The sequence below is a fragment of the Schistocerca serialis genome, chromosome 1, assembly GCF_023864345.2.
Source record: "Schistocerca serialis cubense isolate TAMUIC-IGC-003099 chromosome 1, iqSchSeri2.2, whole genome shotgun sequence".
Taxonomy (NCBI): domain Eukaryota; kingdom Metazoa; phylum Arthropoda; class Insecta; order Orthoptera; family Acrididae; genus Schistocerca; species Schistocerca serialis.
In genome coordinates this window covers 799328496-799356135 of record NC_064638.1, presented here as the reverse complement: position 1 = coordinate 799356135, position 27640 = coordinate 799328496, and the positions used below count along the sequence as shown (strand labels likewise).

General features: G+C 40.5%; 1 protein-coding gene across 7 annotated transcripts in view; it reads left to right on the top strand.

The window, feature by feature from the left end:
* The window catches only part of LOC126483868 (longitudinals lacking protein, isoforms H/M/V-like), a 155820-nt gene that overhangs the window by 116173 nt on the left and 12007 nt on the right, over nt 1–27640 (top strand). For all 7 annotated transcript variants that reach the window (XM_050107151.1, XM_050107143.1, XM_050107098.1 and 4 more), the window contains one exon: nt 6605–6866. In XM_050107151.1, the coding sequence (XP_049963108.1) occupies nt 6605–6866 (262 nt within the window). The remainder of the gene's footprint in view (nt 1–6604; nt 6867–27640) is intronic.

Genomic DNA, 27640 nt, shown 5'->3' with positions numbered 1-27640 from the left:
CCCTGCCCCCCCCCCCCCCCTCCCCCCACGCGCACGCACGCACGTGCGCGCTCGTGGCCACTGTCATCTCTGGGCACGAGGCCTGACTCTTAGCACCCAGATACGATAGAGACTGTGTGTGTGTGTGTGTGTGTGTGTGTGTGTGTGTGTGTGTGTTTTTTTTGGTCAACACTACCTCTTTGTAGTGAACAGCTATTTATCCATTTTAGATTATATTTCATCTGTTTGGCTTCAGTTAAACGTGTACTTCATGTCTACTTCATAGTTTTTTCAAAGAGTGATGATTCATGGTTGTATGTTCTTCACATCAACTAACATTGTAAAGTTCCACACCACACAAGTAGCCCTCAGAGTTGTTCAGATACCCGTAGCCACCTTGCGTATGATGTAATTGTGATTAGGAACTTTGTATGAGAAGGGTTAACATCGAGGTAGTATAATATGCAGCTCTTGTAGTTAGTTGGCACAATTAGATTTTGCAGTGTAAAAATGAAAAATATTTTCACTGTAAGATTAACATTATAAAAAATCATTCTTTATGCAGTGTCATCACAGTAAATATCTTTCAGAAATGACTTTTGCAATTAGAGAATTTTTGAAATTGTGTCCTATATATGTTCAATAAGCACAAAATATACCAACGATGAAATTTCCATTCAATTCCATGGCACCTCTTGATGTTCCTTCTTGATGCATGTGAAACTGGCAGCAAATAATGTATATTGGTGTGTGTTGCTACTATCTTATGTGTAGCCTTTTCAAAAAGTCTTTATACTGATAATAAGGAAATTGATCTATAAGTGCATACATTATACAGGGTGATTCAAAAAGAATACCACAACTTTAGGAATTTAAAACTCTGCAACGACAAAAGGCAGAGCTAAGCACTGTCTGTCGGCGAATTAAGGGAGCTATAAAGTTTCATTTAGTTGTACATTTTTTCGCTTGAGGCACTGTTGACTAGGCGAAACAGATGAATCTTTCGTTTCAAAGATTGTGTTTAGTGATGAAGCAACTTTCCACACTAACGGGAAAGTCAACCGTCACAATGTCTGTATATGGGGCACTGAGAATCCGCGGGAAACAACTCAGTATGAACGTGACTCGCCTAAGGTGAACGTTTTCTGTGCCATTTCAGCCAATAAAGTTTTTGGTCCCTTTTTCTTCGAAGGTGCTACTTTAACTGGACTACAGTATCTGGAGATGTTAGAGAATTGGCTGTTCCCTCAGCTCGAACAAAAAGCACAACAATTCATATTTCAGCAGGATGGAGCGCCACCACATTGGCACTTATCTGTCCGTAACTACCTGAACGTCAACTACCCGAGGCGATGGATCGGCCGCCAGGCAGCCCGTGACAGAGCACTTCATCACTGGCCTCCAAGAAGCCCTGATCTTACCCCCTGCGATTTTTTCTTATGGGGGTATGTCAAGGATATGGTGTTTTGGCCACCTCTCCCAGCCACCATTGATGATTTGAAACGAGAAATAACAGCAGCTATCCAAACTGTTACGCCTGATATGCTACAGAGAGTGTGGAACGAGTTGGAGTATCGGGTTGATATTGCTCGAGTGTCTGGAGGGGGCCATATTGAACATCTCTGAACTTGTTTTTGAGTGAAAAAAAAACCTTTTTAAATACTTTTTGTAATGATGTTGAACAGAAGGTTATATTATGTTTCTTTCATTAAATACACATTTTTAAAGTTGTGGCATTCTTTTTGAATCACCCTGTATATTTCTGTATTTATGTAGTTTACTAACCTGTATTTTAATCTATCTGGAAGCTGAACGTACTTGAAAGACACACACATAAATGACTTTATTAAAATTTAATTGTAAATTTCCCTGTTCCTCATAAGTACATTTGGTAATTTATCAAACCATGTAGGGATTTAGTATTCTGTGGTTTAATAATTAATTCAATTTCCTCCTTCCTTATTTGCTATAGTTGTATGATAAGTGTCTGTGCCAAGAATGAAAATTTATCCTGTACGACAAATAATTACCTTAGAACACGGGCCTATTTTACACTCTTGTCTGTGCCAATAAAATCGTAATTTTACTAACTTGATACTCACAGGAAGCAGTACTTAAATGTTTCGTACAACTATGGTGAATCATAATGTTATCTACACAGAAGTAATGTAATACAGAGCCAACTGAAACAGGTGTGATTATTGCCAAGACACATTCGAATTCAGAGAATTAAAATTGCGCAGCTTCTAGAGAGATTTATGTGGGACACACTGTAGCTCACTGTGTTGTTATTTTTTCATAATTTTATTGAAAACAAAAATAATGCAAGGAAAAGATAGATTGCTACTTACCATAAAGATGACACATTAAGTTGCAGATAAGGACAACTAAAAGACACACATTAGCATCAGCCACAGCTTTCTCCAGAAAAAACGTGCGCGCACGTACACACACACACACACACACACACACACACACACACACACACTTATTCACACAAAGAAGCACATCTCACTTGCACATGACCACCATGACTGGCAGCTTGGACCAGCATGGGCATTCAGATCCATGCTGCTGGAGATGACAGTCATGAGTGTGTGAGATTTGCTTGCTTATCTGAATAAATGTGTTGTGTTTCTCTTTCTGACAAGGGCTGTGGCCACAAGCTAATATGGAAGGGTCTTTTAGTTGTGCTTGTCTGCCACTTAATGTGTTATCTTTATGGTAAGTAACACTCTGTCTTTTCCTTACATTGTAAATATTCCAGACTGGAATTTCCATTGTTGAAAATATAATATAAAAACTGCTATATAACTTAATGCATGTTATTCCTACTTTTCATAAGACATGCTCCCCGGGTACTGATGTTGGGATACAAATCTTGTCAGAATCACCTGAGGAAGTGTTGGGCACAGCAGTTATCTAGTTTCCCACAAGTTTAGGGATGCTTCTAGACAAATATGCCTTAGATCAATATTTGTCTATTTTCACAGTCATCACAGATACCAGGTCGTGATTTCCTTCAAACTGAGTGATGGTATCATTGAACTACTCGTAAAGTGAAGATTTCCTACCAGTTATGGCAATAATTGGTTGGCGATTGGTTTTCTTTTAAATTTTTTGTATTTCAACAAGTTCGCTTAACCAAAAACAACTCTTTTCGAAAAACGAGCAACAGTGGCTGCTCTTTTGACAAAACTGTATTGATTTCTGTGTTGCTTGTTGCAACAAAAAGATCAAAAGAATGTGCAAAAAATTGAACACACATTTGGAAGGTTGAAAAACGTGTCAGTTGATCTCATGTGTGAAACATTGCTCATTATTATGGCGATGACTTTAAACTTACATTTGGTGATAATAGCCTCATGCTGTGAGTGCATAGGAACTACTATTATTTATAGTTGTTCACCTATTGTTTCCTTCACAGTAGTCAAATAGTTTTTAATTTTACCAAATAATTGGTTATTAGAGACTTCGATAATGTTTTACAAATTTGTAAACTACAGTTTGGGCTAATATGTTTTAGTTTTATTAAAATGTTGTTTATATAATGTCATGCAAGTAGAATCGTATCTTAAGTTATTTGTGTAATCAATCGCTTATCAGCGGAACATTTCCAGACTGGCTAAAATATGCCAAAAGTAAGCCCCTTTACCAGAAAGGGGATGAAGAGATACCACAAGCTATTGACCAATTTCACTTTTGCCAGCTTTCTCAAAAATATTTGAAAAGGCTGTGTTAAAGTATTTCCTTAAGCATCTGACTCCAAATAATATATTGTCCAAGTCACAGTTTGGCTTTCTTAAGGGTTCTGATATAGATAAAGCTATTTACACTTACAGTGAGAATGTACTTAATTCATTAGATAAGAATATTATGGTGTCACCAGCAATGCTGCGAAATGTTTTGAATCTTATCTAATAAACAGCAAACAAAGGGTGTCACTGCAAAATACCTGTGCAGTAAGCAGTCAGTCTTCATCTGATTGTGAATTAATTGCATGTGGTGTTCTTAAAGATTCCATCTTGGGTCCATTGCTTTTTCTTATGTACATTAATGACCTCTCGTCTGTTGCATTGCCAGATGCTAAGTTTGTTTTGTTTGCAGGTGATACAAACATTGCAATAAGTAGCAAGTCAAGTACAGATTCAGAAATAGCTGCTAATCAAATTTTCACTGACATTAGTAAATGGTTAAAGATAATTCACCATCATTAAATTTTGAGAAGACATACTATATGCAGTTCAGAACCTGTAAGAGATGTCCTTCCAGCATGTGTATGACATGTGAAGACATGCACAGCAAAGAGGTTGACAGTGTTATAAATTTCATTACCTACTTCCAACCAATAGCTTAATACATAGTATCAATACTAGGAATAAGAAAAACCTACATAAAGACCTAAAATCACTTAGCTTGGTCCAAAAAGGAGTCCAATATTCAGGAACACACATTTTCAATAAATTGCCAGCAAGCATTAAAAACTTGGTTTCAGATAAAGCACAGTTTAAACAGGCCTTGAAAGGCTTTGTGATAGGCAACACCTTCTACTCTATAGATGAATATCTTAACAGGGACTGTTAGACCAGCTTAAGTAAAACTGTCTATTAGATGTCAGTTTTGGCAGCACTTAGTCACAACAGTCAAGATTAGGTATTTTGTGTGTGGTACATTTATTAACAGTGCATATCAATCTTTCCTTCTGACAGTGTATTAATTCTGTAAATATTAGCAGATCCAGTTCACTGTAATGTCTTAACTTATTTTTCAAATGACCAGGGCAGTAGGTATTATATTCAAATGTTTTGTGTTTTCTATGTTACACTTTCTGACATGGTCCACACCCACAAGAATCATCTCATTTTTTGGGTCTATGGAACGAAAACTGAATCTAATCTAATCCATAATATTATTTAGTGTGGTTGGCTTCATAACATTGACAGATTTACGTATGGGTCGGTGCATACAAAAATTGCTTGGGTACGTGTGTCACAAAAGAAAATATCTTGGTTAGCTTCCTGACCTACAAGAAATTATCTGCTGGGAGTAATGGCATTTTCCTTTTTTTATCCTGTACAGTAAAATATTATACGTCACTTGAAGCTCTTCTAGATGAGCACATTCACATCTGCAGCATTGAAAATTATGTGAAAAAATTAAAACATCTTTTAAACAGTGAAACTTAAAATGAGAATTAATGAACAGACAGTGTATTCTATAACCTATACATCCATATGTAAAATTTAATAATGTAATGTAAAAACCGCCGTTATAATAAACAATATCCAGGTTGAACCAAACTCAAATTGAGAGCATTGATTAAGAAGGGATTAGATTTAAATGCGACTGTTATCAGCAAAGAAAAGCAAAAGAGCAGAGAGTGGGAGGACTCCTGTGTCACTTAGCAATCAGCTCCATTCAGAGTTGAGAGTGGTTGGGCAGCAGTGAGTGGCTACCGGGAGCTAACTCGCCAGCAGTTCTATCTGTGCTGAGTCTAGTGTGGTAGTGGAGCAGTGAGCTAACTCGCCAACTCTCGGAAGTCAGTTACTTGCAGCTTGCTTGCTTCCAGTTGAGTGGCCGAGTGCACCCAGTCTTCAAAGCTTTGTGTCTTCACAGTGAAGAGCTGGCTCGTAGTTCCTAGCAAGTCCCCCCCCCCCCCCCCCCCTCCCCCCCCAAAAATCAAGAATGAAAATACAAATTGAGAAAGTGTTTCACATTTTAATGCAGTGCTCTAAAGAAATAAATTTTTTGTGCTTTCTGTTCTTTTCATCTTGGACAAAAGCTGCTCATAAACAACATACATATATGTTGTCTGTAGTGTATTTTTCTACGGATTGGGAGAAGTTGCATACTGTAATGGTCTTTGACATAGTGACTAATTCAACATCTTACCTGGGATGCCATTGCAGCATCCTGCCTTAGAATCTTTGTTCCATTCACTGACATTACTGGATAGGCAGTTTGGACATGAAGACCTAACACTCCTTTTTTCTGACTCATGAGTTGTTTGCTCTATAGAAGAATATAGCTTTTTGAATTAGTTCAAGAACACCTCGCCCATCTCCACTACTCCTACGTAACTGATAAAAAACGCATTGAAACCATTAGACTACTTTGTATAAAATTTTCTATTGTTGCTATCAAATTATGACATTATGTTGCTGCAGTCATGGACTGTGCGGCTGGTCCCGGCGGAGGTTCGAATCCTCCCTCGGCCATGGGTGTGTGTGTTTGTCCTTAGGATAATTTAGGTTAAGTAGTGTGTAAGCTTAGGGACTGATGACCTTAGCAGTTAAGTCCCATAAGATTTCACACACATTTGAACATTTTGACATTGTGTTTTTGTGTAACCTGTGCAGACATCAACTAAGTATTAGCAGTGCACTCTCTGTCCTCACCAAAGCAAATTTGTTGCATCCCTTTCAACATGAGGCTCTTTCTTCAGTTGTCAAATATAATTTATTATTATTTTGAATTAATCATGTTGAGTCTTCCAATCTTCCTATGATAATTGTATCTAATCGCTACATTGACGAAGTAGGTAGGAAACTTACCTGAATTTAATGTTATGTTACGCATTCAGTTTGTTGCTCATTGGACACTAGCATTTGCATTTAAAATTTAGGTGCACCAGTTACGACAACACCTTCAAGTGGCATAACAAGTCAGATAGCAGAGCAGTACAGGGATGTCATCAAATTAAATGACTACCTGACAACAGGAAGGCGGCAGCAGTTTTGGGAGGAGCCATTCACAAGGCGGATAATGGATGCTATAAAGAGCAAAGAATTGGAAATGAAGACTGGTGCTGAATTACTTGGTGTGTCGTACGGCACCTTGTATGGGCGGTATAGAGATGCTTATGGTTGTCTGAAACATCCTTACCGGTAAGTTCTAAATATTGTAAGGTGTTTGTTTTATTGTTGCCCATAGAGGTACTTTTTTTATTTATTTTATTTTTTCCTTATTTATTTGAGGGGAAGTTTTACTTTAACTTTAGTTTTACTTCAACTATAGTAAAACTTTCCCTCAAATAATTAAAATAGATTGTAAATTATCTGCAAAAAGTCTATAAATCACAAAATTGTAGATTTATTTATTTATTTTTATTTTTTATTTATTTTTTTTTTTTGTGAAATGTGTGTGAGAAATCCTTGATGCCATTTGACAAGGAGCCTAAGTGTGAAACTAATTACTGTATATCTAAAAACAAAGATGATATTAATATAATAGAGGGAAACATTCTACGTGGGAAAAATTTATCAAAAAACAAAGATGATATTAGTATAATAGAGGGAAACATTCCACGAGGGAAAAATTTATGTGACTTGGTCTTGGTCTTTAAAAATGTCTGCTTGTGTCTGTATATGTGTGAATGGATATGTGTGTGTGTGCGCGCGAGTGTATACCCGTCCTTTTTCCCCCTAAGGTAAGTCTTTCCGCTCCCGGGATTGGAATGACTCCTTACCCTCTCCCTTAAAACCCACATCCTTTCGTCTTTCCCTCTCCTTCCCTCTTTCCTCATGAAGCAACCGTTGGTTGCGAAAGCTTGAATTTTGTGTGTATGTTTGTGTTTGTTTGTGTGTCTATTGACCTGCCAGCGCTTTTGTTTGGTAAGTAACATCATCTTTGTTTTTAGATATATTTTTCCCACGTGCAATGTTCCTATTATATCCAAACTAATTACTGTGAAATAAATCAGTCGTTCAAAAAGCAAAAATTAGTTGCAGATTTTTTGTCAGTGATATTTGTCTTGTATCCTTTGTGAAAGAACTCTGGAAGATTTCAGAGACTACCCCTCCCTTTTGTTTTTTCCCTAGCAACTGTGATGCTTCTCCAATAGGCAGGAACCAAACAACTGGCTGAAATAAAGTTTCTTTGTTCGGTGACCACAGTCATAATACATTATCTGAAGAAATCATTGCTGCCACTAGACTGTAAGTTTTTACTATTAATCTGTTTCACTATTGTGGTTTTGGCTGTAGAGCCGTTTCGAAGCACAAAGGCGAAAGAAAGTCGGTAAACATCCAACACATCTGAACAACACATTGTCATCAAATTGTTAAAACACATTCATGGATGTATATACCAGCTGTATCCCCTGTTTTTAATTTTCCCTCAGATTTTGTAATGAGGCAACATGTACACTTATGTCGTGATATTTCAATGCTGAAATGTCAGATATTTACTGATTTATTATTTTTTTTTTTTTACCTTTGCAGGTAAAAACATCCCTTCAGGTGAAATTGTGATTGTGAAATAAGAGTAACAAAAACTTAGTCAAATGGTGATATTGATTTCATTAAACAAAATGGCTGTTTTTGCGTAATTCACTTTGAAGGCAGATGTAGCAACCAGGAGAAATTCATAGTTAGAATAACGAAAGAATTTGGTGTCATTTTTTTCAACTAGCAGATGTTCTACCGAAGTCTGGTAGGAGATAAAAGTATGTAGAGGGGTTGCACAAACATTGCTCCGCAGGACACAGATGTCCCCATGGACTACAGGTGCATGTAGTATAGGCTACCTGCTAGACAGCCCTATTGATTATGTTCTGTGCAGTGTACAAGCTACTTGTCCGCCCAGCCTGCGTTCACTCAGCTGAGGCAATATGATCACATAGAGTATAATCCAACTGTCTGACTGCCTTCAGATGAGCATTCCAGTTGGAACTGCCTGATACAGAGCACTCGAGGTGGACTGGATAAAACTGAATTCTAACATGACTAAGCAAGAAAAAATGTTTCATTCCCCAAAGGGCCCTCAGGAGCTAAAAACAGTGCCACTATATTGATAGGATGCACCAAAAGATAACTGCGAAGAGTTAATGATGTCTAAAGTTTTATGCATCGTGGTCGCTGAGGAATGGATAAATTTCCTATATTTTTTTCGTTGGATCGTCTTGGAGGATGTAGTGCAGGAAATTAATTGAACTACCATCATGGACAGTAGAATATCATTTGGGTGAGGTTGAGTGTATTGGATATTTACATCCCTACCTTAACCACCTGTTCAAAGGATATTTGATTCAAGGCATGAAACCAACCATCTGAAAGCAGGAAGATATGATCATTACCTCAAAAAAGGTGCTGTCAAAAATCCCATAGTCACTCATTAATATTTGCTTGCTGAACACTCTGTGCAAAATATAAGAGCGATTCATATAATCAGATAATTGCACACAGAATGTTAACAGATCTTGATCAAACACACTATGGTTTCAGGAAGGGAAAGCTGAACAGTACATAGTAAACCGAGCAGTTGCAATCATTGATAATGACTTACTTGACTTATTTCGTGTTGCTCTTGTGCAGAGCATAGGGCTTCAATGAAGCTCTCTACAAACATTTTCTTGGCTTCTCCCTGCACTGTCCTCCTCTTTGCTGACTGTGATCTTCCTTGTTTCCTTTTACACTGTGAGGTACAGCAGAGAGCATCTCTCTCTGCAGCATCCTCGCTTTTTCAGAGGGTGTGTCTGATCCAGCTCCACTTCCTTTTCTTGATTTGGACAGCAATAGGTTCTTCTTGCATTTGATTCCAATGATTGGAATTGGTTTACCAAAAGATTTTAAGGATTCTTTTAAGACATCTATTGATGAAGACTTGCAAACCATTGGTGATTGTAGAGGTAAGCTACCAAGTTTACATCCACATACCAGCACTGCTTTCGTGTTTGTTCTAAATATTTGTGGTTTTGTTGTTATGGAAATCTCTCTCTCCCTCTGTAATGCATGCAGCTGAATGAAGGCCCCATGGTTTCATGCTCTGGCTTCAGCAGCAGCTCCTCCATCTTCAGTAACAATACTCCCAGTGTATGTGAACTTGTTTACTTGTTCAACATCCTCATCGTACACTCTCAGCTTTCTCAGATCTCTTGTATCAATTTTCACGAACTTCATCGTGGTGGCATACACTTTCAGCTCAACAGTACTGGCTTCATGTTCAAGATACTGCAGCTTTCCCTCCATGTCAATATGGTTTTGCAAGAGGAGGATGTCGTTGGCAAGCTCTAGATCTTCCAGTCTCTGTCAGTCCCCATTGTATTCCTCTCTTTTTCTTCTTGTTCTCCAATTCCCATATCACGCCATCCAGCACCAGTAAAAAATGGTTGCAGATAAAACACACTCTTGGTGAACTCGAGGCTTACTCTCATGGATGACTCAGCATATGTACACTCCTGGAAATGGAAAAAAGAACACATTGATACCAGTGTGTCAGACCCACCATACTTGCTCCGGACACTGCGAGAGGGCTGTACAAGCAATGATCACACGCACGGCACAGCGGACACACCAGGAACCGCGGTGTTGGCTGTCGAATGGCGCTAGCTGCGCAGCATTTGTGCACCGCCGCCGTCAGTGTCAGCCAGTTTGCCGTGGCATACGGAGCTCCATCGCAGTCTTTAACACTGGTAGCATGCCGCGACAGCGTGGACGTGAACCGTATGTGCAGTTGACGGACTTTGAGTGAGGGCGTATAGTGGGCATGCGGGAGGCCGGGTGGACGTACCGCCGAATTGCTCAACACGTGGGGCGTGAGGTCTCCACAGTACATCGATGTTGTCGCCAGTGGTCGGCGGAAGGTGCACGTGCCCGTCGACCTGGGACCGGACCGCAGCGACGCACGGATGCACGCCAAGACCGTAGGATCCTACGCAGTGCCATAGGGGACCGCACCGCCACTTGCCAGCAAATTAGGGACACTGTTGCTCCTGGGGTATCGGCGAGGACCATTCGCAACCGTCTCCATGAAGCTGGGCTACGGTCCCGCACACCGTTAGGCTGTCTTCCGCTCACGCCCCAACATCGTGCAGCCCGCCTCCAGTGGTGTCGCGACAGGCGTGAATGGAGGGACGAATGGAGACGTGTCGTCTTCAGCGATGAGAGTCGCTTCTGCCTTTGTGCCAATGATGGTCGTATGCGTGTTTGGTGCCGTGCAGGTGAGCGCCACAATCAGGACTGCATACGACCGAGGCACACAGGGCCATCACCCGGCATCATGGTGTGGGGAGCGATCTCCTACACTGGCCGTACACCACTGGTGATCGTCGAGGGGACACTGAATAGTGCACGGTACATCCAAACCGTCATCGAACCCATCGTTCTACCATTCCTAGACCGGCAAGGGAACTTGCTGTTCCAACAGGACAATGCACGTCCGCTTGTATCCCGTGCCACCCAACGTGCTCTAGAAGGTGTAAGTCAACTACCCTGGCCAGCAAGATCTCCGGATCTGTCCCCCATTGAGCATGTTCGGGACTGGATGAAGCGTCGTCTCACGCGGTCTGCACGTCCAGCACGAACGCTGGTCCAACTGAGGCGCCAGGTGGAAATGGCATGGCAGGCCGTTCCACAGGACTACATCCAGCATCTCTACGATCGTCTCCATGGGAGAATAGCAGCCTGCATTGCTGCGAAAGGTGGATATACACTGTACTAGTGCCGACATTGTGCATGCTCTGTTGCCTGTGTCTATGTGCCTGTGGTTCTGTCAGTGTGATCATGTGATGTATCTGACCCCAGGAATGTGTCAATAAAGTTTCCCCTTCCTGGGACAATGAATTCACGGTGTTCTTATTTCAATTTCCAGGAGTGGAGTTATTGTAAGTATCCCTCATAACCTGTAGTATCTTCTCTGGTATCACGCACCTTGCCAAAGATTTCCACATATGACTCTTTTTAATGGAGTTGAATGAAATACAAAACCTGCAAAAAAAAAAAAAAAAAAAAGAAGAAGGAGGAGGAGGAGGAGGATGAGGTGGAGGGGGGGGGGGGGGGGGAGAGAGAGAGAGAGAGAGAGAGAGTACTAGCAATGAGTTTATTTGATTGTTCAATTATGACTCTAAGTTTGTTTATTTGAACTGTACGAGAACAGCTACTTCTAAAACTAGCTTTCTCCTTTTTCTTATCTGCAGTCTGAATAAGAAAGAGAACCAAAAGATGAAGGTGATCCTGAAATGGCAGAAAATATGTTTAATTCAGAGCCACTTTCAAAGGAAGAAATAAAGACGGCAATCTTACAGCTAAAGAATGGAAAGGTTCCAGAGTCAGATAATGTTCTCGCAAAACTTCTGACCATTGACCTGGACCCAGCCACTGATCTTCTCCACCATAAAGATGTGGAACTTGAAAAGTGTGAGTGCAGGAGTGGAGAGGGTGACTCCCATCAAATTTCCCAAAAAGGACACATCACTAACTGGCATAATTTGAGGGGAATCACCTTGCTTACAATTCCAAGCAAAGTGTTGGCACAGATAATCCATAATAGAATCAAGGTTCAAGTTGAATCATTGATGATTACCATGAATGTGATGTCACTGCTGTGATAAACGGTGTCAGGAGTATTTGATAATCTTTCAGGACTGAAGTTACCAACATGTTTGTGTAACTCCTTCAGAGACTACCTTCGCAGTAGAGTACTGAATGGACATCTCCTGATTCTACTGCCAAATGAGAAATAACAAAAGGATGCTGTCATAGGTCTCTCTGTGGCCCTGACTTCTGCGATGTTGTGAGCAAGTCACTATTGGAAATGATAAAGGAGTCACTGATGTCATTAGTCATTACATATGCGGCTGATAACCCTCACGGTAGTTACTGGAAATTCTACAGCTCAGATAGGGCAAATGTGTAACCCAGCAGTGCTGTGAACAAAACAAATTGAGGATTGCAGGAAATGACTATCTACATGATGCTGATGGGAAAATTGTTGAAAACAAGGAATCCGGGTATTAGACAAAATGGTGCCTGGTTAGTAGGAAAATGGTAAACTGGTATTTGGGGATATATCTGAATGAGAGTAGAATGTACACACATTTGGATGCAACAGATGAAGGCATGCAACAGGTGAATGGAAGGGCAGGAGAGTGCAGGGAAGGATTTTGTGACACCACAGGTGTATATATAACAGCACAGACTGATGTGTAGAGCAGGGCAGGGTAGCACAGCACCTGCTTCCGCCTTCGCCGCACAATGTCCGGGACACAGTTTACTGTGTGAGTATAACACATGCTCCCACTGGGTAGTGTCTCAGAATGATGACAATGAAGGTGAAGGTATTGGAAATATTGGTGGCTATAAGGAGGTTACATCTTGAACTGATGGTCATGCATGATTGAGCTTTCTTCATTAACCAAACATCAATGTTGTAATGATCAACTAAAGAAAATGAAGAAACTTGATCTTTCCAAGCTTACACAACATTCCATTGTGCATTGCAAATAAAGGCCAAAGGAAAGAGCAATTGAACACCTGTCAGTAACCCTCCCTACCATTTCTTCACATTGATGGACCAAGCAAAATATGCCACTGACAGGTCAATATTTCATTTGAGGTAAAATATCTGAAGTGATTTCGCTAACAGAAGCATCTCTCCTAGGAACTCACAGACTTACTGCTCAAGAACTCGAACCACCGTGGAACTATGATGCAACAAGTGCTACACATCCATTGTACTCATCAGAAGCCAGCAGTGTGTCTTTGACACTTCTTCAGAACTCAGTAGATGTGCCTTCAAGTACAGCTGTGGAACCGTATGCACAATTCATGTATAGTAACAATTTCTCTAATTAAGTTTCCAAAGTAACCTGTCCAACTCTTGCTTAAATCGTTACATTGTAAGAAATTTCAGTAAAACTTAACTCAGGAACATGGCGAGTTTTTCTTCACTTGCAGTTGGTTTTTAGGCATTACACCCCTTAGAAAATGTAGATTTCCGCATGAGCCCATGAACCTAATGGAGTTCGGTACCTTCACATTTGAAGGACTGCACACTGGATTAACAAGGAAAGACTCTGTGACAATGGCTGAACTGTCTCCCAGTATGTGCACGCACTGTGGCGAAAAATATTTCCTTCGCTAGGCTGCCCCTGCCCCTACCATTTCCCAATGTGCACCTGGCGTAACCCTCCAACTGCAGTCGATGTCTATTTTTTTTGTATTACATTGCAAACCATTTACTCAACAATTAGTATAGTTGTAAGAATTGTGTTAAAGGATTGTAACAAGAAAACTGAAAAATAAATTTAGAAGTGATTTTTATTGACATTTAGTGTATGTGCATGTGGGAAATGTGAAAATCGCGTTCAGTGCTATAAACACAGGAGCACTTTATTGTAATTTTTCTGAGTGTGGTATATCTTGAAGCACGGTTCCATACACAAGCTGGCAATAATGATTATTGAACTTCTCATGCGGGAAGACCTAACTGTAAGTGTGGGAGTGAGACTTAAGAATGCATAAAAAGTGACTCCCGGTGTTCCAGAGCAACAGAAGGATTCAATGTGAAAATTGTGCCTTCCAGTGTACAAACAGCGGACCTACACAATCTTCCAGAAAGAGCTGAATGCACACATTTACATCACCTGCAGATGAGTGGTTAAGCTGGTGTCACACAGGATGTATTTCTCATTGTTAACCACACCTGATGTTTCCATTGTGATTGGTGTGTGCATAGAAACGAGCTAGTGCATAGCATGGAACATGCACCTCAACATAATTTTCTGCTGTAGCACTATCCAGTGAGAGTTCTTGGCTGTATCTGGTTTGTAAAATACACGGTTTGTTTATGAAAATGAATGGCTGTAAAATTCCTATATTAGCTCTGTTAAAATGCACATTTCCTTCCTTGTCCATATGCTAGTCATTTTGTTCTGTCTGTTGTATCCACACACAAAAACGTCATGGATATTAAACATGTTATAAGGCAAAAAGGAAAGTTCCATGTCCAGTCAGTAATGACACCAGTTTATAAACTTTTATAAAAGTTCCTTTCAAATAGTGTGGTGCAAATGCACAATAGTCTTCCACATACAATAAAAAATTATTTTATCATTTTCACTTTGTAGTATAACCGTAAGTTCATTCTTACTGGGTCTCTATGCAGTACGGTAGCAGAATTCTGAGAACACATGAAATATAGGACTTGAAACAAGAAAGTATCAAATATCCTACTGAAAGTAGTGGAAGCTCTCTTGTACATAAAGCCAGAAAGTGTTTAAGTGTTCTATTATTGCAATATTACTGTTACATTTCTAAACTTTTATAATATAATTATAAAACTGACTCAGTCAATATTGCCACAACCTGTGGTGAATGCAGGACAGTGTCATGGTTAGCATCACTGGTTTACTGTGCCTCATACTTTGAATCCCACCGTCAGCAATTATTGATTATTATTTGTGTAATGCAGCCAACCAGTTGCAAAAAGATTTTACTTTAATGTGGATTTTCACCAATTATAGGTGTCTTCATCTGGAAGTCCAAACAATTACATGTAGTACCAGATGAACACATTTATAAGGAAAATGCTCATGGTGAAGGGATTTTGTTCATAAATCTGTTCATCTGGTACTATATGTAATTGTTTTGGCCTTTTTGATGAAGACACCTATAATTGATGCCGACACTAGGTTAAAGTAAAATCTTGTTGCAACCAGTTGGCTAAGTTATATAAATCCTATTCCTGTACGGTTGCTGGCTCACAGCCATGTTTAAAATTGTAAGAATTATTGAGTATTTAGGTTTTATTGTTTCAGGAGGGTCCTATGTTTGTAACATTTGTATATGCTAGAATATTTGGTGTTTGTATTAATGCCAGCATTCTGGATTACTTGAAGTTTGTATAAATAGCTGCACTCTGTAAAGGAATTCAGTTCTGTTCTGGCTGTATGTCAGAGTTCGTAAGAATGTGCTTTCAGTGCTAAGTGTTGTATTTCGTTGACAATCATGCTTGTGGGAATGGACTTGATTCTGGTTATGATGTGACAATGTCGTAGCAAGAGGTTACAGTTACAATTCATGGAATACGCGGGTAACTAATTATTGCAAAATATATATATATATATATAAAAACAAAGATGATGTGACTTACCAAATGGAAGTGCTGGCAGGTCGATAGACACACAAACAAACACAAACATACACACAAAATTCAAGCTTTCGCAACAAATGGTTGCTTCATCAGGAAAGAGGGAAGGAGAGGGAAAGACGAAAGGATGTGGGTTTTAAGGGAGAGGGTAAGGAGTCATTCCAATCCCGGGAGCGGAAAGACTTACCTTAGGGGGAAAAAAGGACAGGTATACACTCTCTCGCGCGCGCACACACACACATATCCATCCACACATTCATCTGGTACTACATGTAATTGTTTGGACTTCCAGATGAAGACACCTATAATTGGTGCCAAATCCACATTAAAGTAAAATCTTTTAAAGTAAAATCTTTTTGCAACTGGTTGGCTGCATTACACAAATAATAATCAATAATTGCTGATGGTGGGATATATTATGGTTACTCACTTACCTTTGTAGTCAGTTTTTGTGCAAGTGTGTTAATTTCCAAAATCCAGCAAAGAAAAGCTGTTCAAATCCTACAAAGAATGCAGTGTTGTGTTCTTATAAAGATCCCTGGTCCCTGCCGACGACGTCAGTAGGACTTTTCATGTTGTTTGGAAATGATTTGATGGACTTACAGATCAGAAAACAAGGTGCCAAATATTTGCATGGGTAAAGCAACGTCGAAAAGAAAGAGAAATGAGCAGTAACCTAATAGCTTAAAAGAAGAAAACTGAACATATGAATTATATAATGGCAATACCTGTGAAACTAATCTAGGAAGAATAGTGTCTAGTATTGTATCAGACTTGGAGATAAATTAATCGCCTGGTTCTTTTGGAGGAGGTTGATCCACATGCTGATGAGGCACAGACCCTATTCTAATTATCTCAGTCAATTTAAGTTGGTTGGTTGGCTGGGGGGGGGGGGGGGGGTAAACCAAAACAGCAAGGTCATCAGCAGCAGTCCCATTGGATTAGGGAAGGATGGGGCGGGAAGTTGGCTATCCCCTTTCAAAGGAACCACCCCAGCCTTTGCCAGAAGCAATTTAGGGAAATCATGGAAAACCTTAATCAGAATGGCCAGATGCAGAATTGTACAGCCGTCCTTCCAAATGCGATGGATTTAAGATGAGAAGCAGCAAAAGATGTGAAGTTGAGAAACTGAAACACACATGAACATGTAGTGATAGAGTACCTTAATCAAAGTTTCACAGTTCATGCAGACACAGATAATTTTAAAAGGTCGAAGTTCATGTGACATTATATGTGATAGAAAAACGTGCTGTTCCAAACAGTATGACCAAGCGAGGTGGCGCAGTGGCTAGCACACTGGACTCGCATTCGGGAGGATGACGGTTCAGTCCCGCGTCCGGCCATCCTGATTTAGGTTTTCCGTGATTTCCCTAAATCACTCCAGGCAAATGCCGGGATGGTTCCTTTGAAAGGGCACGGCCGACTTCCTTCCCCGTCCTTCCCTAATCCGATGAGACCGATGACCTTGCTGTCTGGTCTCCTTCCCCAAAACAACCCAACCCAAACAGTCTGCTAGACACTTATTTTGTGAATGAACTACAAAAGTATTTTAATTCTTTGAGTGGAACAGAACACAAGATTTGTAATGTCTTAAAGTATTACTGTAGATTCAGCTTTAGAGGGACAGTGCAAAGAAATGATGATTGACGTTAGCACTAGACAAGAAGTGCATGTTATTCTCAGGGTCTACATGTCTCAAGTCTTGAGCTCATAATGTGTACTTGGATCCAGCTTTTTGTGCCCTGCTACAGAGGAAGGGAAGACAGTACATCACATCATCAGGGTCTGCATTGCAGAACAAAGGACCACAAGCACATTTGGTGAGTGGTGATGTTCATGCCAAAGACATTGAAGACCAGTGTGAACACCTGTCTGAAAGTAGTAGTCCAAGTTTCCGAGTCTGACATGGAGTGCTGGCAGTGCCCTTCATCATGTGCAGATAAAACAGTAACAGAATGATGACCAGTTAATACTTATGTCTAGCTTTATTTTACCAATTTCTCTTGTCTTTTTACCATTACATTTAACTTCTTTTCACTGTGTTTTATGTTTGTTTGTAATTAAATAATACCTCACTTTTTCAGTCTCATTCCCTCCTTCCCATTTATGTTTCCTCCTCCTTTACATAAACTTTCTTTCTCAGTATTTTGTTTATTTTTTATTTATTTATATATTTATTAATTTTTTTCAATAGTTGAGTAATGTAATTTGATGTTGGTTTCATAGCTGTATAGACAATTACGAGGGTTGAATGAAAAGTAATGCCTCGACCTTCATTAATTGGGTTTGAATGGGAATATTTTAATAAATCAAATGCAGAAATAATCCTTAGAATGTGATCTTTAATTACCGATATTCACTTTTACACATAATCACCAGCCAGTTGGATACATTTCTGCCAACGATGAACAAGTTTTCTGAAGCCATCACAGAAGAAGTCAGCACTCTGTTTCTGCAACCACAGTCTCACAGTTCTCCCAATGTCTTCATCAGAAGCATAATTATGTCCTCGCAGATCGTCTTTCATTATCAGGAACAGATGGAAGTCAGACAGTGCTAAATCTGGACTGTATGGAGGATGCTGTACAGTGGTGAGATTCAGCCTCTGAAGTTCTGCTGTGGTGGCACTTGAAGTTTGTGGTTTGGCATCGTCATGCTGCAGGAAAACATTTCCTTTGGCATCGTCATGCTGCAGGAAAACATTTCCTTTTTCTTTCGGACCCTTGTCAGCTGCTGCTTCAGAACTTGTAGCATTGTGATGTAATGCTCTGAATATATTGTTGTTCCACAATCAAGGATATCAAAATGGATAACACCATCTGCATCCCAGAACACTGTGACCATGATTTTTCCAGCTGGGGGCTGCGTCCTGAATTTCTTTTTCTGGGGGCGAGTCTTTGTGTCAATATTCCATAGACTGACGTTTTATCTCCAGCTCGTAATGGTGTACCCACGTTTCGTCTCCTGTCACAATTGAATAGAGAAATACGTCACCTTCATTCTCGTAATGTGAGAGGAGTTCCTGGCAAATTTCAGGTCTGTGCGCATTCATTTCAGGAGTCAGCATCTGGGGTACACATCGTGCACAGATCTTCCAATAGCCAACCAAAGCAATAATGTGACCCCCATCTTCTTGTGAAATGTTGACTGTGCTTGCAGTTTCTCTCTGGATGATATGACGATCGTCCTGAATCAATCTGTCAACATTTTGCTTGCGAAACTCGGGGATTGCTGTCCCAGGACATCCAACTCTTTGTTTATCACATAGGTCAGATGTTCCCACCTCCACATCTTTAAACATAATCGCCCATTGACACACAGTACTCATATCAACACAATCACTATAACCTGCTTTCATTCTGTGATGAATCTCCATTGGGGTAACACCTTCTGCTGTCAAGAATTCAATGACTGCACGTTGCTTAAATCGCATTGACTGACGGTCTGCGCAGGGTTCCATACTTTACACTGTAACAACACAACCATTCAAAGCTACGACTTGCCGCCAACTGGAACTGTAGGGAAGAGGCTATGGAACAAGCCAGTACCTGGCACATACCAATGCTGCCAACTGTTGAAAAGTTATGATGGTAGAGGCTTTACTTTTCAGTCAACCCTCATATTTATAAAAGAAGGAAACCATAGATCGTAATAATAATAATAATAATAATAATAATATCTACTTCTGACTAATTATTCATTCCAAAATTCTTAGAAGTCTGGTGTTTAGGGCACATGTTGCCATTGACATTCGTTGGCAGCGCTGTTGGATAAAATTCTAGAAGATATCCACCCTCCAAATTGTAAAAACTACTGAAGAATGTAGATTGTTGTTGATTGTCCATTACGTATTGATGTTATCATCTTAGTTGCAAGTTGACAGACTACTTCTTCGTAATATGTTAGAGGCATATTTGAAATGAAACTGTGAATTAATTACAAAACTGAAGAAATTCCTCTAAAATTAGCGAGTGTTAGTGACTTTGTAATTATTCTTTGTGAGAATCCTTACACACTCCAATCCTATACCTCAAGATGAATAGAGGACACTCAGTAGATTAGACAGTGCTGCACCAGCTTTTAGCAAACCTCAACAACAATAACAACAGTGAATTGTTGATAATACTATTTTCCAATTAAAGTTACTTGATAGTTGACATTTCACACTTTGGAGCCATCTTTTTTCATTCAGACTGCTCAGTGTTACTGCCACAACAAATGGGCAGTTCACTTTCAATTCCTTTTATGGCTTTCTTTTCTTTGATATGTTTGGATCCTGAATCCTAGCACTAACTAAACACTACTGGATCCTTTTGCACAAGACGCCATTCAGCATCACATATTATATTCAAAGAGATTTATAGGTGTACATTAGATTAGCTTCGTATGACATTGCATGGAGCCAAACTTTCTGAAGGTTGCAATTCATTGTCCTGACTGGGTCAACAGAGTTATAACAGTATTCTGTAGTCTGATAGCATAACTCAATGGGTAGGGTACAGACCTGACATGTAGAAGGTTGCGAGTTTGAATCTTGTCGCCTTCTTGGAATTTTTTTGGTCATTATTATTATGGAAAGGACTTCGTTATTTTTATTCATTTAATCAGTTTAAATGTAACTTTTTACTCCTAATACTCTGCCGTGTTATCACCACCATTGATTGACATTTTTATTTCCACTTATTTTTCTTCCTATCATCCTTATTTCGTTTGTAATCTGCCTGTGTTGCCTATAACCTGTAACAGAGTCCCATCTGTGACTGCTCATTGGTTGCTAATATGGCAGCTTGTGCAGCCAGTATGAGGATAGTTTTAGGTAACCAGTGATAGTGAGAAATTATAGTTTGATTTTAGTGCTGTAACTGAAATTTTTCTGTCTTGAGTTTTCTCATTGGTAGATGTGAGCATTGATTGCCATGAACAAAGTGATCATGATTGTAGTTGTGCTGCAAGATGTTGACCAACATTTCCTTGTATACATTGCACATCACAAGGTTATGATTGCATAAGGACAAGAGTTTAGCTGCAGGGCTACAAAACGTCTTCTGTCACAGTTCAGTCACTATTCATTTAAAATCGGCTGTCGACAAAGCATCTAGCATTTCAGTCATATTTCACTGTAGCTGCTTAAGACATTGCTACGTGTTAACCCCCTTAGCAGTATTGTGAAGTGTTCGGCTGTGCTTGTGTGTCAGCTATAACTGAGTGGCAACCAAAAGCCGATGTGACAACACTGTAACAGCAAGTGACAGACATTACCTACCAAGTAATTTCAATTTGACTGTTTAAACCAAACTGGGAAACTGGATATAAAGGAACATTGACTCATTCTAAGTCAGTGTTGTTGTACCAGTGGAATTTTTCTATTGTGATAAAGAGGAAGCAGAGTTGTTATTCCAGTCATAGGACTTCGGGTAAACCTTGTACAGTGAACAAAAAAGTTCTAGAATCAGTTTAAAATGTCAGTATATCATTTAACAAAATGTTGCTAGTTCCATAACTTGGTGTAGAATCTGTTAGATTTCTCACACTAGAAATTTGGAGTACTGTCAACATGGAATCTGGTGGCTTCTTGAAATAATGGGTGCTTCATTGCTATTAAAATTAATTGAATTGTAGAAATTTGGATTTACTGACACACTTACACAATAAGGACTTGTTTACCCAACACTGATTTCAAAGAAGAATGAAGAGTTTCAGGTATATGAGTTTAGAGTTGTAGGTGTGGGCTATGTGGGTTATTTCACATATAAATGGGATTTTACTAATACAGTGGAACTCCGTATAGCAAGCATAATTCATTCCAGAAAAATCTTATTCGTAGTGTGAAACACTCATTAAGCAAAACAATATCCCGTATAAGTTAATGTAAAATACAATAATGTGTTCCATGGAGAAAAAGTACTAAAAGTTTTATCTTATTCATGCCATTTATTAAAAACAATTATACATAGAGTATTATGTACTTTATTATTCACGATACACAACTAATTCCTTTTTACTAGGAAGCTATCTATAGTCATTTGTTTCTACTGACGCTTCAGCACTTGGCAAAAATGGGACACAGAATCATCATCAAATAAATTTGTGGCGCGCTTAACCATTTCTTTATTGGGGTGATGATTTTCATTGTATGATGCAACTGATTCCCACGCTTTCAGCATTTCTCTTATTGCACCAGAAGATTGCTGCTTTGCTCTTGCCACCCCGTCCTCCTCCTCCTCCTCCTCCTCCTCCTCTGAAGAAGAAGAAGAAGAACTCCTCTCCATAACTTCTTGCTGTGCAACAGACTGCAACTCCATAAGCTCTTCCTTGTCATTTCTTGGCTGTGATCTTCCACAAGTTCATCAATATTATTGTTATCCATTTAGAGTCCAGTCTAGTCTACTCTTGGCCAAAGACACAATCTTGTTGACTACAGGCTCCACAGGTACTGACTAGGCTAGAAATAATCTGCTGGTCCATAGGCTGGAGTAATAGAATGGTGTTGGGAGGCAGAAATTGGATCTTGATAAATTGAAATTCTTCAAGAAGGTGGTCTTGTAGGCCTTGAAACTGGACAGGAGTGCTGTCCATAACAAGCAAGACGTTGAATGGCAGACTCATCTGAAGCAAACATTTTTTCACTGAAGGACTAAACACTTCATTGATCCAATCACAAAAAAGATCAAGTGTCACCCGAGTCCTGTTGTTATGGTAAACAACCAGCATTTTAATTTTCTAATCACTGCTTGCATTGGCACAGAAAAGCAGTCCAGAATATGAAACTGTTGTTTATATACTCTTGTCACTCCCTTTGGAGCATCTATCCCCTTAATCTCATCCTCGTTCTTGAGGATAGTGCTAATAGTTGATGTGGACTGACCATATGTCTGTGCTAAACCATCATTGCTCAAACCATGCTCGCGTTTTTGAGTGATTTTTACTTTTCATTTCTAAGGTCATTCTCTTCCTCTTACGGTCGTTTTCTTGTGGCTTTATCTTTAGGGACATTTCTATGAAGGTTATTGAAATTTGTACACAAAAAATCAGTGTCTGAACAAAAGCGTAGAAAAATATGGGATCACAAGCTGCACTAAGAAGGTAGCAGAAAGAGTGCTAAACCCAGACTGCAGTAACCACTAAAGATATTGTTCATATGCCGCTGTCGACAATGAAAGGTGTTCATATTGTAGAACGTTTCCCCCACAGCACGCGAATGGCTGGTGATGTCACACTAGCTAATCATCACTCATTACACAAAACATCACTTGGTAAGCGAGTCATTTTCTTATGATTTGTTTTGCTCGTTATGTGAATTGCGCATTATGGGAGACACTCGTTAAGCAAGATTCCACTGTAGATTGATGATAATCTTTGTTCCTATTACTTATATCTTACATATGTGGCAATGGTTAGTTGATGTGAAAAAATTGTAATTCCAATATCGGTCCCCCTGTAACAGGTGGGAGGGGGCAGAGTCAGTTATCAGTTCAAAGATCATGGGAAGGACTTTCGTGTCTGAGCCAAGAGAGCCATGCCAATTAATGTGCCCCTGGTAGTAAGAATAAATGAACTTTATTTGTGCTTGTAAACTGAGTACAACAAAAGTTATTCAGATGTGAATCCACACTACTTGCTTCCTGTCCACCAATATGGTTACTGTCATATCACTGGGAGAGATTTTACAAGGGCGACATTAGTGCGACCGTATCTGTGGACAGCAGTAGAGCTCACGGAAAGTCCAGGAGGGAGGAACGTGGTGCATGCACACTGCTGCTCGACTCGCTGCGGCTCACTTTGGTACCGTCGCTCGCGCACGCCAACGCCAGTAGCCCAACGCCGTGTTGGGACGCGGAAAGGGAGACAAACTTGCTGCTGTGTCCAAGCTTCTGCTCATGCTGGCAGGAGATGGCTGTGGCAACAACAAGAAGAAGCGAGGCCGACTGCAGCACAAGAGGCAGTGCTACCGCTGCCAGAAGATCGGACACGTCACCAGGACGTGTAGGGACGCAGTCACTTGTCTGAAATGTGCCAAGGCGCATGACACGCGCGATTGCGACAAACCACCACATGTTGCCCCTACGTGCATTAGCTGCGGCGGCGCACTCGCTGCAAACGCTTGCAGCTGCACGTACTTGAAGCAGCGGACATCACCGCCAAGAAAGCGGTACTTGGAGAAGAGGCAGCGGTGCCGCCACCCCCTCCCAAAGGGGGAAACGGGGAGACCGCAATCTCGCCCAGTGCCACCACCGACGATGCTGTGGCCGCTCTCAAAGCCACGATGGCGGCAGAGAGGGTGGCAGTGCAGAAGGAGATAGTTGCGCTCCACCGACAGCTGCAAGAGCTGCGGGAAGAATTCAGGACGCTGCAAAAGAAGACACCCGCCCCCGATGCTACCCCCATGGTGGTACGACAAGCTGGGTTGGATGTGTCGACACAAACGAACGTCCCCCCGGAACCTGTAGCAATACAGGAAACAGGGGAGACGCACATGGACGTGGTGCAGCCTATACCGCCACCACCTCCAAATGGGGAGAAGAAGACGCAGCAGGATAAACAAGATCAAGAGGGAGGAGCGATGCACTCTGAAGTCATACCGTTCCTGGACATCATGAACCTGCCAGTGATACTCAAGGTGATCACCACCATGGTGCGAGATGGGCGGTACGACATCAACAGAAACCCTTACCTTTTCGCGCAAGCAGAAGGGAAACAGAAGCCACCACTTCCACACCGCCCATTCGAGCTACGTGACGGATATCGGCAATTATGCTCAAATTCGTCTCAAAGGAGGACCTTCACACCATCAACTCGAACCTGGTCTTTACGCCGCGCGACTGGGGCTTCATCTTGGAGGATACAGTCGCGCGGCTGAGGAAGGAGGTCCAAGATGGACAAAGGAAGCTCTCACCCGAGCTGGAGTCCGCACTAAATAACATCACGCATGAGGGGAAGAAGAACTAATACAACGTCAACTGCCAACTCCACCACCAGCATGTGTGCATGCTAGCAGCCAAGATTTATTACCTAAACCACACAAGGACCATCCACAACGAGAGGCACAACTAATCCAACCCGTAAGGATCTAGGAGGAACAGCTACCCACAGCTTAGCCTCCGATACCTCGGGCCAAGGACTAGGCTCGTATGTACAGCAGGAGTGTGAGCGCCAGGAGAGAGGTTCTGGTAAGGTGGAGGCCTGTAGCTGACCGGAGTTAGTGTGGCTGCTGTGCCCAATGTGGAGAAATGAGCTCCATTGGACAGTCTAAGAACATGGCTGGTGCAATCCAGGAGTGAAGGTGAGTTGCGTGCTGGTGGACTGCAGATGTGGCCAATGCTAGAGTCCAACATGGAGAACTCATACGAGGTGCGGAGTGGACACTTGGATGCAGCTCAGAGTGAACAGTTGCACTGGGGCGAAGGGAGCTACTATTGGGAGACTGGCAGGATGCAGTCAGTGGCCTGAAGTGACTCACAATGTGAGCTGGTGCAGAATGGCCAGGTGGCATCCTTTATAGCTGCCTGGTGGAAGAATACTGCCATGGCGATCAGCAGGCAAGTGATCAGAAGATTAATTAATGCCCACAGTGGCAACATTTGTTGTGGCAACTCTTTCACTGCTAGTACGGAAGTGTGTTACTGTGGCAGTTGCAGGAGATGCAGTTGACAATTCGATGTGCTTGTGTTATTTTCATACTGTTTTCTTGCGATCGCCCGCAGTGGTGTCGCCAGTGGCTGGAAAGATGGCAAGCCACAGTACATGCCTGAGTGATTAGAAATATAAGTAAATGGAAGTTGGGATGGATGGACAAGTCACTGAAAGAATTGTGCAGTTATGGTTGATTTTTTGATGAAGTAAAAAGTGCAACTTTTAGTTGTTGAGTTATCTCTGAACTCTGAGCTAGTAACTACAGTTGCCATGTTGGACTGTACCACAGTAATGAATCAACATTGCAAGAGAATTACCAAATGTCTGTTTAATACCTGACAAAAAATACTCCCAAATTTTCAGGGTGCGAGGACAAAAGAGAACATGCCGCTCATTATGACTTACACCCGTAGATATCACCATTTGCTTATACAGTAGACACATTTTATCTAACAGTATGAAAAAGATATATGTCTATGGGAAGGAGAACTGTTCTTCAGATGGTATTATTAAAATGGCCTGCAATTATTGAAAATCAATTTTGGGTTGCAATTTTGTGCTCTTTGATACATATGCTACCGAGCAATGGAAGTGGTGGCTGGAGGAGCAAGTACATAAGATTCCTTCTCCACCTTTTCTGCACACACTCTGTCTCCCGTGTCCTCACCATGGTGCTCATTTGTCACAAGTTGGAATCCTTTGGCCAAAGGCCCATGCATGGGGCTGAACCTTGCCATTGAACAGTACTGTCTGGTACATGTATACATTACTAGATGCTCATTTGGAAAGGTATGATTACCAAATCGTCAGATAGCACAGTGCAATAAAGATTTTACTGCCAGAAGCAAACATTGACCTCTTTTAAACAATTTCTTATAATGTGAAACAATAGATCAAGAGAGTGTTCAAAAATGGTGTGGTGAAATAGGAGCCATATCTTCATTCTTTGGCTCTGCATTATTACTGATTTATTCCTGTGTGGATTATGTTGTATATTGCTGCTTTTCTCATAAATTATAAAGCTAGTTCAGTAAATATTTAAGCATTGATTACCTCAACATGTCAGTTTTGACCTCAATACGAAGTAGAAAATAAGAATCTTCTGCTCCCCACAACTGATATCGGCAAATGTGCCAACCCGGTTCTGCCTCATAGTGATAAATTTTTGTGAGCAGAGAGGGTATTGTGAAATGACAGTAAAGGGCACGGGAGGGGGGCAGCATATATTGCTTTAATGAAGTGAAAGAGCAAGAAACAGAAACATAAGAGGTATTATATTGTTGTTTAATTATCCTGCCCTGAAGAACTAAATGTATCAGAAATTCAGTATTGAAGGAATCATTTGAAGCAATTACAGTGCATCATTGTATTGAATTTTATTGAATACTTTCCTTCAGAAAGTCATTTTCTAGAAAATTGTCATTGTGGTGTATGCACATAGCTCAAATTTCCACAATAACACCATCAAGGGCTTCCTCGCGTAAATTCTGAACCTTGTTAATTTGGAATGTACAATTTGTGGATGCAACCTTTCCTTTCACTAGCACCCATATATTTTCTAATGGGTTCTACTGGCAGTGGCAACAGGAAAACCTCACAATCTCATGGCCATTTCTGCTGCTAAATTAAGCCTAAATAGTTCAAAATGATTGTAAAGATGCTTGTTGTGTCGAACTTCCTCAAACATTTTTGCAATCATTAGCAGCTCAAAATTGAATGTTTTCTCTTCTAGGCTCTGCACATGTAATTTATTCCTTGTCTGTGTTTGAATTATTTCTCCTTTTTTAGGTTATAACTGGTATTATCCACAGAAATCACATAATCCTCTTATAAATCATGTAATAAATGCCATGTATTATGTAGTGTTTAAACACACTTTTATTCATCTTTTCAAGATAATCATTAGATTTGCTAAATGTAGAGGTTAGCTTTGCACTCTTGATAATGTCATATTGAGATGGCCCTTTGACAGGCAGTCCTTCTGTTTTCTTTGCCATTTCGCCATTTGACACTTTCAGCCATTGTCTTTCGAAGCCTACCAGATATGGTTCGTGGCATGGTTTCGATTGAAAATCACAAAAAATAATAAAATGGCAATTTTCTTTTCAGATGTTATACATTTTTCTCAGGAAATTTGCCCTAGCTGCTTCAATATTGAATCTTT